This window comes from Elephas maximus, chromosome 7, assembly GCF_024166365.1.
Source record: "Elephas maximus indicus isolate mEleMax1 chromosome 7, mEleMax1 primary haplotype, whole genome shotgun sequence".
NCBI lineage: Eukaryota > Metazoa > Chordata > Mammalia > Proboscidea > Elephantidae > Elephas > Elephas maximus.
The window spans coordinates 109,951,377-109,962,643 of record NC_064825.1 but is presented as its reverse complement, the minus strand read 5'-3'; the positions used below and the strand labels follow the sequence as shown (position 1 = coordinate 109,962,643).

The 11,267-nt window shown below is 35.9% G+C and overlaps 1 protein-coding gene across 1 annotated transcript; it reads left to right on the top strand.

The window, feature by feature from the left end:
* Positions 1 to 7,014: 7,014 nt before the first annotated feature.
* Positions 7,015 to 7,962, top strand: LOC126079328 (olfactory receptor 8J2-like). The gene has a single exon (XM_049890259.1). The coding sequence runs from the start codon at positions 7,015 to 7,017 to the stop codon at positions 7,960 to 7,962; it is 948 nt and encodes a 315-aa protein (XP_049746216.1).
* Positions 7,963 to 11,267: the final 3,305 nt, after the last annotated feature.

Genomic DNA, 11,267 nt, shown 5'->3' with positions numbered 1-11,267 from the left:
CACTAAAAATTAAATTAAAAAAATCAAGTCATAGCCTGTGTCTCAATATAAAGATACGAAAAATTGAAAATTTCAGTTTTAGTTTATTAGTGCCTTTCCATTCTTCTTGAATATTTTGAAATAAATAGTCAACCTATAACCTCTGCTATGTTAACACGTACAGAAAAACCATGCCATAAATTTGCTTCTTACTTTGTTCATGCTGATATATGTACGTATGTGCAGGTGTGTATGGGTATATATACATACATGTGTATACACATACATACAATGGTTCTGTTATATATATATGTGCACATATATGTGTAATCAGTATTTTTTATATTATAAAAAGTACAATCTGTTCTTCTTATACTTTATTTTATATTATATTTCATTTTTATATTATATTTTTATATTATTTATCTCTTTCTTATATTTTGGGAAATGAAAAAATAATAAAGCAATTATTTAGTACAGTGTAGTTTCAGACATTAGAAAATTTGAGAATTAGTATTAATTATTTTTAAAATATGAATCTGGAGCAGATTAAACAGCACATTTTCCTTTTCCTAATGAATTGTATATATCCAGCAATATCAGTGAACAATGTATAGCTAAATAAATCAACTTGGATAATTCTACAAACATTCATCTGAGTGAAAAAAATTGCAGAATGAGACACAGTATTATAAAAGTAATTAAAGACATCATCAAAATTATAATATATTTTGATAATGAATGAGTGAAAATATAGTTAACTTATAACACAAAGCATGTCAATGAAAAATTGTGGATTAGTGTTACCTCTGGTTAAGAAGACACTGGGTGGATAATGGTAAAAGGCTGGTGGTTTGAATTCACCCAGATGGACCTCTGAAGATCTTCTGAATGACGACAAGCATAGAAAACCACATGGAGCGCATTTCTACTCTCACACACATAGGGGCCACCATTAGTCAGAATTGGCTGGATGGAGACTTTATTAGATATTACCAAAAAAACAAAAGAATAGTTGTGTCCTGCCCTAAAGCAGTGGAAATTTTAGAGAATGAGATGAAAGTTGTCATGGTTTCTTTGTCAAAGTTAAAATAACATAAACATTGATTGCAGCACTCGAAATAAAACTCCGATCTTTGATTTCAGATTTTAGGATGGATATTACTTTTATTCATTCATCCCATCAGTCAGTGAGTTGGTTACCAAATATTTTGTGGACATGTACTCTACCCTTTATACTATTTTAGGAGCTTGTAATAAAAAGGTAAGATATTTGGACATATCTCTTCCTCTTACAAAGGCTATAGGCTAGAAAATGTCATAGAGAGAATAAGAAAAGATTGTTACTGATATTTAATTTCAACACTTATACACTATTTGAAAAAGTATTGCAGGCTGATGTGAAAAAATACATTTCCACTCAAATCAGTTGAATAAAAAAGCTAGAAATGATACAAGGTGTCATCTGTAATTTGATAATTATAATAAAAAGATGATATTCAGTCTCTTCACAAGCTTCACATTTTCAATTTGGTGTATATCATCTGTTTTTTACAGTAAACACACCAGGGCTTATTCTTCATTCTACAAGGGAAGCTTTGTGTTAAGCTTTATCCTAAGTATTCACATTAAAAATTTTCATTGGGCTAGAATCCTGTGCTTTTCAACTGTACGATTTTCTTAATCCAATTGCCAGGGCACTACCCAGATCATATAAAGGTACATTAAAAGACAAAATATGAGTGAATCATTCGATGTATTTGTTATTTGGTGTGATCATCTAAGCAAGTCCCTAGGCTATCTCCACATTTTTAATCTTTGAGTGAAATTCCTAGTGGAGACTTGCCCAAGGAGCATTCTATTTGTCTTTCTTTCCCAGGGGAATCAGACTTTTACCTAGGAACCCTAGTTCTCATGTTCAGATTTTGGCTCCTAGAAACAAACATATTTTAGTGAGAAGGCCTGCAGGGACTTCGGATCTTTGTAAAACTCTCTAGCATGCTTCCTAGAGTAAACTTAGGCTTGGATTTCAGCAGATCTCTCTGCGCAGGTAAGCTAAACCAAATGTTTTACCTATTGCCAGGTCTAGTTGTGAGAGCTAAGTATCTTGAAAGCTCTATTAATTCAAATCACACTCAGAACTGAAATGATTCCTTCTCTGTCCTCTTTTCCAATCGACTCCAATCCTTGCCCACTGATTGCTAAGTGGTAGTGACAGCCATGTAATGCCATAAATAACAGTCAAACATTCCAACTGATAAATGAGACTCAGATTTTTACGGAAGTTTGAAATAAAGGTGTGAAAATTAATGATCAGCTCTGAGTATCTAAAAGAATGAAGATTTAGCATATTGCTTTTGATGTATGATAATTTGCTATTTTTGTAGAAGCAAGTATTTAGCAGATAGCCTTAATCCAGGCAGAGTTACTGCTAAAAAAATATCAGCTGTAATGATTTGTGATACTATCCTGTAGCATCTGGAACAAAAAAATTGAAAGATATTAAACCTCATCTTCTACCAATGAGATTAATGATAACTTGAGAATTTCATATTGTCTCCATGCAGATGTCAATGTTGAAAAATTTTCTTGAGCATTTTGAAATCTTAGTCTTATTATACCCTATGTTTGGCACATTCTTATATTATTAGTTTGGTGTACAAGAATGGAAGTAATTATGTGCCCTAATTTCTTCCATTGTAAACAAAACCATGGAGATGCAATGATATGGGACAAAAGAAGCATAGATTGATTTTATTCACAATCTAAAGAAGTGAATATGATATTAGATAACACAGCAATGACTTCTTGAAATTAAATATATATATACATATGTATATGTATGCACACACAGATATGTGTGTATGTATATATAAATGTTTAAATCTACACACATCTTTATATCTTACACAATAGCATGTAGGAATTTTATTTAAATAGTAATGAAATATTGCCTATTAAAATATATCTTTCATATAAAAGTAGTTCAAATTAAGGAAATTAAAGAAGAAATAAGAAAATGATAGTACTATGAGCATAAAAATATGGCACAAAATGTAAAGGCATTGTCTAAAAATTGTAAGTTTGAGAATCCAAGCTCCAGAACAATATAGAATAATGAACCCTCATTTGCAGGGAGCGTATGTTGCCTCAGCATGAAGAGAAATGCTTTCTGCTTTAGAACTGGCAGTGCCGATGGATGTTTTAGGCGGCACTCTATATCACATAAGTGACACAGTGGCTAAGTTCTTGGCTGCTAACCGAAAGGTCAACAGTTTGAACCCACCAACCACTCTGGAGCAGAAAGATGTAGCAGTTTCCTTCCATAAAGGTCACAGCCTCGGAAACCGTGTGGGACATTTCTACTCTGTCCCATATGGTCTGTGGTTCAAAATCGACTCAACGGCAATGGTTTGGTTTAATTTCTAGTCTATACCAGACAGGAAAGTACTTCAGTGCCCCTGAAATTTAAAAGTCTACATTTCTGAGAAACAGCTACAATAGTACTTAGCCAGAGATTTTTCCCCTTCTTGATTTTCGCATCGCCCAGGGTGATAAGCCGTAGCATGAAAAGATTCCCTGGTGCCCACAGTTAGTCTCTATGTCCTGGTGGCCGCAGAGATCTCATACTCAGAAGTAATTTTTGTACTTAATGCAGCACAGCTCCAAATAAAAATGCTGTAGAGTCAGTTCTGACTCACAGAGACCGCATGGGACAGAGTGGAGCTGCCCCACAGGTTTCCAGGAAGTGAGTGGAAACCGTGGTGGCTAGTGGTTAAGAGCTAAGGCTGCTTACCAAAAGGCTGGCAATTTGAATCCACCAGGCGCTCCTTGGAAGCCCTATGGGACAGTTCTACTCTGTCCTTTATGGTCACTATGAGTCAGAAACGACTCAAGGGCCATGTTTTTTTTTTGTTGTTGTTGTTGTCATTTTTCATTATGTGAGTAGATCTATAAAATATATGTATTCAAAAATGATTTAAAATCAAGATTATTTGGTAGAAAATTAAAATAACTCTTTTCAGGGATAAATGTTAAATCAGACAAGGTGCAGGGGAAAAAAACAGGAGAAATAAGGGGTTATTCTACAGAAACTTTATTTTTCTGACACGTACTCTTTGAACAACCCTCTTTGTTCAGCAATTGTATTTCAGTAGAGGAGGGAATTAACAATAAGGATATATACAAACCCTCCCCCTCCTCAAAGCTAATTGCACTAATGCACAGTAGATAATCAGTAATTGGTATTCTTGTTGCTGATAATCTCGCTTTTGTTAAAGTAAGGATGTATTTACAAACTATATTTTAGAGTGAACAATGTACTGAATAGCATGATGTATAGCAACCTGACAGGAAATACTTTGATCAAATTGAGTGTTGCTCTGAGGATTTCCAGGGTAAACTTTCCTTGTTATAAAACTTGGCATTCTTTTTGGTTTCATGGCAGGAGATGAGATATGGGATAGTTGGTGCAACAAAATCAGATCAACTTATCAGATACATATTTGACGTACCTTTAAATGAAAAAAAAAAAAAAAAAAAAAACCTTGGAAGAGTTGTGTTGTGTGTGGAAGAGCATGTTTTGTTTTGTGAAAGATATAGCTGAGTATCAGGTGGCCCAGTGTCTGCATATACCAAAACCAAAAAAACGAACCCATTGCAATTGAGTCATCCCAACTCCTAGGGACCCTAAAGGACAGTGGAACTACCTCATAGGGTTTCCGAGGTTGTAAATCTTTAGGGAAGCAGACTGCCACATCTATCTTCCACAGAGCAGCTGGTGGCTTTGAACGCCCAATATTTCAGTTAGCAGTGGAGAACTTAACCACTGTGCTGCCAGGAGCACTTATTTTGCATATAGAAAATTATAATTTTATTGCTATTTCTTTTTCAACTATAAGACTCTTCAATCAGGTAGAATGTGACTCTGATCTTAAAATTTAAAAAAAGGGAAAAAATATTGACATCATTCAAAACAAGCTAATAATAGTAGTAATAACTACAGGTAACATCTATTTTAAAATCATTAAGTGCCAAGCTTTGTGCTTACTAACCCACATATGTGCATTATGCTAGCTAATTTGCACTACACAAAATATGAATATTTGAGCAAAAGCAAACAGCTAGTGTTTGGTGGAATAAAACAACAATATCAACAAGGGCAAACTAAGTTAAAAAAAAGAATAAACCCTAAGTTTAGCCCATGCCTTTATCCAGTCAATATCCTGTGTGGCCTGTGAGTAACTTCACTTCACTGAGCCTCAGGTATCTCATCAGGTATGAAAACATTCACATGCATCCCCTAAAGCTCCAATGCAGAATAAGAGATAATTATTTCAAAACATTTTACTTAGTTCTCGGCACATAATGAGAGGCCCCGGGTGGCACAAAAGGTTAAGCACTTGGATCCCAGCAGAAGTGATGGCGGCTCAAACCCACCCAAGGGACACAGGCTGGGTGACTGGCTTCAGGAAGGTCACGGTCTCGTTAGCCCCGTGAAATAGTTCTGCTCTGACACGTGGGGTCCCCATGAGTCAGAATCTGCTAGATGCCAACCAACAACAGGAACGAGAAGCACATAGTGAACACGACATAAAAGTTAGCATTCTGTCCCACTCATTTCTCTGCAGAAGTAGAGTAAAATGATTGAACTTAAAAATCAAAACCGTAAGTAATAAAACTTAACTATAAAAACAATGACAAAACAGGCTTCAAACAGTTTAAGGAAAAGGAGGCTAAACTGGAAAAGGAAGGGAAGCCTGCTAAAAAGTGATAATAGAACATAATCTAGAAAACAAATCCAGTGACAATTCTGGTGTATTTGGCAGAAAAAAGAAAATGTGATTAAGAAAGGATGCAGTCTTCCGGCACCTACAGAAGGAACAGTATTGAGATGAAGGTCTATATGTGTGTCGCGGAAACAGAGAGATGTGGTAAAAATTGTTAAGGAAAAAGCCACAGTTCTGGATGTGTTTCCCACAGAGATCCTGAAATTCATAAAATATCCAAGAAGACGAAGCAGCATGGGCTGGAGAGGGGGCCTGTGGCAGTTAAGCTGAAAGATAACTAGAGATCACTCTGGCTCATCAACTCCAACTCTGTAAAGGCAGTTCTTTTTCATCACTTAAAAACCAGTGGTAAAGAAAGTATGTACATCTCACCCAATATCAGTGAAAAATGTTCATGCATATGTATTATGATATATATATATATGTATCTCGAAAGCACATCCAGTACCGTTGAGTCAATGCCAACTCAGTGCAACCCTATAAGACAGAATAGAACAGCCCCATAGAGTTTTCAAGGAGTGCCTGGTGGATTTGAACTGCTGACCCTTCGGTTACCAGTCATAGCACTTAACCACTACGCCACCAGGGTTTCCATATATATATATATAAAATTCTATTCTGTTGTTAGGTGCCATTGAGTCGGTTTGGAATCACAGCAACCCTGTGTACAACATATATATAAATATGTATATGAAATTCATTATATGTAATTCAATATTTATCCTTCTACATACAATATAGAAAAACCTGGTTGTGTAGTGGTTAAGAGATACGGTTGCTAACCAAAATTTTGGCAGTTCAAATTCACCAGGCACTCCTTGGAAATCTTATGGGTCAGTTCTACTCTATCCTATAGGGTCCTATGAGTTGGAATCAACTCGAGGACAATGGGTTTGTTTTTCTTGGTTTGTTTCATTGTATGTACTCTCTCTCTCTCTCTATATATATATACTAAAAAAAAAAAATACATACAATTCAATATCTGAACTATATCCAACAGTAAAATAAATTGTTTACAAAAACAATCTTAAGAACCAACTTCTGTTGTTTTCTGATGAGTTTTTTTTTTTTTTTGAAGCTTCTGAAAATGTGGGAGAAACAGGATCTGAAACTCCTAAGTATGAACAAAAGTAATCAGATTTTAAATGAAACCGTAACAAAGAATAATCCTCTAACAGCAAAATTAATTTTACCTTTTATTAATTTCTTTCCACTTTCCCTATTTAAAGGCAGAACAACACAATAAATGGCTCCAGGGAATCTCACATGGGTGACTGAGTTCATTCTCATGGGAATCACAGACCTTCCTGAGCTCCAGGTTCCCCTTTTCTTTGTCTTCCTGGTGATCTATGGGCTGACTGTGGTAGGGAACTTGGGCACCATCATCCTCACCAGTGTCAACTCCAGACTTCAAACCCCTATGTACTTTTTCCTTCGACATTTGGCTATCACTAATCTTGGCAATTCTACCACCATTGCCCCTAAAATGTTGCTCAATTTTTTGGCTAAGAAGAAAACCATCTCATACTACTGTTGTGCAGCTCAACTAGGTGGATTCTTAGTTTTCATGGCGGCTGAAATTTTCATACTGGCCTCAATGGCCTATGACCGCTATGTGGCCATTTGCAACCCCCTGCTCTACATGGTGGTGGTATCTCGGAAGATCTGCCTTCTGCTCGTATCCCTCACATACCTCTTCAGTCTGACCACAGCACTGACTGTCTCTTCCTTTGTGTTCTCTGTGTCATACTGTTCTTCCAATGTAATCAACCATTTTTACTGTGATAACATCCCTTTGCTAGCATTGTCCTGTTCTGATACTTACATTCCAGAAACAGCAGTGTTTACATTTTCAGGTATCAATCTGTTTTTCTCCTTGATAATTGTTCTAATATCGTACTTAAACATTGTTCTCGCCATTTTGAGGATTCAGTCCTCAGAAGGGCGACAAAAAGCTTTTTCCACCTGTGCTTCTCACATGATGGCGGTCACTGTATTCTACGGGACCCTCCTTTTCATGTATTTGCAACCAAGGACCAACCACTCATTAGACACTGATAAAATGGCCTCAGTCTTTTACACCCTAGTGATACCAATGGTGAGTCCCCTCCTTTACAGCCTAAGGAACAAGGATGTGAAGGATGCACTGAAGAGATTCCTTAATAACGCATGCAAATCTCTCAAACTAATGTAAATATATAACTACAACTGTCTTCTTTTAAGAGTCTTATTTTGCTCCTGACAAAGCTGCTTTTAAGTGAAGAAGTATTCTAAATGGTTTAAAAAAAAACTATTAATTTCAGTGGGAAAACTACTGATGCATTTTTTCCCAATTCAAAATATCAGTCTCCCTAGAGGGATAAAGGTTTCGATTATACAGTGAAAACAAACTTACATATGTAATAAACAACAACTTGAAAATAAACAAATAAAAAATACATACTATAAATAAATTACAACTTGTTAAAAGGTTTGTGTCTTATACCCTCTAAATATGGTATCTGTTGTTGTTATGTGCTATAAAGTTGATTCGTACTCATATTGACATTATGTACAACAGAAGGAAACACTGCCTGGTTCTGAGCCATCCTCATGATCAATAGTTATGCTTGACCCCTTCGTTGCAGCCACTGTGTCAATCCATCTCCTTGAGGGTCTTCAACCTAGATGCCATATTTGGTTGCAAATGAGAAGGCGTAGCTGCAAACAAAAGGTACCTAGGTGGTACAAACTGTTTTCAGTAATCTAAATTTTGGAGAATCAGACTCACCCAGCGGTAAGAAAAGGCCTTGTGACTCTCTTCCTTTAAGATTACAGCCAAGAAAACACTTTGGAGAGTTTCTACCTTGCAACACTTGGGGTCTTCATGAATTGAAATTGACTTGCCGGCAACTAACACCAACAATGTAGTCTGTAAACAAGGAAGAGAAAGCCTGATAATGGGTGATGTAAGTATATGAGAGTCATTGCTTGAAAGATGATAGAAAGTCAGATCATTCTACTTGATACTCTCATCTTTGCCCAAGGACTAAACATTTTATTATAATTTTACATTTTTTTAATACCATATCCTTCATTAATAACCTTTTGAACCTTTTTCTGCATCTATCACATTTGTGAACCCATTGTTGTCTTACACTTAAAATAAACTTATAACACGTGAAAGTAAACATGTAGGGGAAAATAAAAACTAAGCCCAAGAGTGCTTTGAAACACAACCTATGCCACAGCAGACTGAAATAAATATAAAAGCATTCTGCATTTTTCCTCCTCTCTCATAGACATGTGCACAAAGCAAAAAAATTATGTTGAGCTAGTCATGATTTATAATTAAATTATTTCCCAATGATATTTTCATACTAAATTCTGTTGTATACTTTATTATCTTTAATATGAAACTGTCAACATTAAACATCAATTCTTCTCAGATTTTTATTTAGTGTGGTGAAAGTGTTATTAGACCAAAAACGTCGTCTCTTAAATGTGGTAACAATTATCAAAAAACTTACTACAAAAAAGAAAAAAAAAAGTTAATAGTCATGTGAGTTATTGCTGTGTATGTGCAATGCTACTAACATGCAATGGCGTGAGGGAGAGTAGGTGTGGCATGTGATGTAAGGACAGTCTCTGGATATAAAATAAGCTTATGACAATTTCAGGAAGGTCAGACATGAGGCACAACCAGGAATGAGGCACAACCAGGAATGAGGCACAACCAGGAACTCTGAGACTCACAGAAATGAGTCCATTTCTAACTTTGGTTATAAATAAACAGAATAGCTGAAGGCAGGCAAGATAAAATATGTGATGGACATTTCTGACCTCCAAAGACAAAATCAGCTATAATTTAATCCCATTAGTCTGTAAACTTGTCACGTTAATTGCTAATGTCTTTCTTTGCTTTTACTTTATTCAGAGTCTGTTTGGCTTCAGCAGCTTACAATTACAGAAGTGTTTCCCATTAGAAAACTATTTTCTTTGGGTATGGCTCCATGTATAGAATTAGAGCAAAAGGCTAAACTCACATTACAACATTTCCAATGCTGTTTAAAATAAATGAATTAATAAATAAATAAACCTGTTGTCTTAGAGCGATTCCTACACATTGCAACCCCATGTGTATCAGAGTCGAACTTTCCCAGAAGGTTTTCAATGACCTTTCAGAAGTAGATCGCGAAGTCTTTCTTCTAAGACACCTCTGGGTGGATTCAAACCACCAAATTTTCAGTTAGCAGTCAAGTACTTAACAAATATACAACATTCAGGGACTCTATCCAATGGAATACACTGAAATACATGTACAGTTTGGTTGATTGCTAAACATTTTGCTAAAAGAATAAAGATCAAAAATGGGAAGTTCACTGTTTTCTACCTTATAATTTGGTTCACATGTATGTATTTCCTAAAAATAATTACGCTGTTTTTGTATTACTTTCTTACTGCTATAACAAATTACCTCAAATTTAATGCCTAAAAACAACACAAATGTATTATCTCACAGTTTTGACAGTAAGAAGTCCATAATGAGTCTAATTGCACTAAAAGCAAGGTGTTAGCTAATTGTATTCTTTCCTGGATGCCCTAGAGGCGAATGTTTCCTGCCTTTTTCACCTAGTAGAGGCAGCAAATATTCCTGGGATAGTGACCCCTTCCAGTTATCAATCCTATCACTCTCACTTCTGCTTCCATTACCTTCTCGGGTTCTCCTGCATACAGTTTGTCTTCTAAGAACTCTTTTGATTATATTGGGCCCACCTGGACAACCTTGGAACACATTATATCAGTAAAGTCCCTTTTATCATGTAATATATTCACAGTTTCTGGGAATTAGGATTTGGACATCTTTGAGGGTTCGTGAAACTGTGTTCTACATCACATTGGAATATTTTGTGAAATTACACAACATAAAATCTTGCATCTGTCTCATGTACAAGAGCTCAATAAAATAATCCCACTAAAATGTACACAATATATATCTGTTTTATATGGCTTAGATACAAAATTTGTTCTACACAAAACTATACATTGAGACTTCCTTGGATTAAGAATGAACACCAACAACAAAATATTTGGCTCGAAGATTGCAGAAAGTGTGTACCCAGATAAACACGTACTCACATATCATTTGTCACACTTCTATTGAGAAATTCTGAATCAGGCAAACTAACCAACCAGGCATATTGGTCAAGCATATATTTTTAATGAAGTAAGATATGAAAAACAATTCATCTCTCAACTCCAGTCTTCTACTCTCAAAGTTTACCCCGTGGGGGCATTAATACCTCCAAACTTCCAGGTTATGCCTATCCGGGTGCCAAGGTGGTTCTCTGGCATCTTGTGCCTGAACAGGTATAGTAAAACCACTGACGGGATCAGGCAAGATGGAGTGCATGGAAGTTTTGAAGCAAGTCACCACTTGGGCAGAAGTGTGAAAGGTAGGAAAGGCTTCAAACAGCTGCCATAGGAGCCCACAGGCTGTACTTCAGGAGAGGCTAGAGC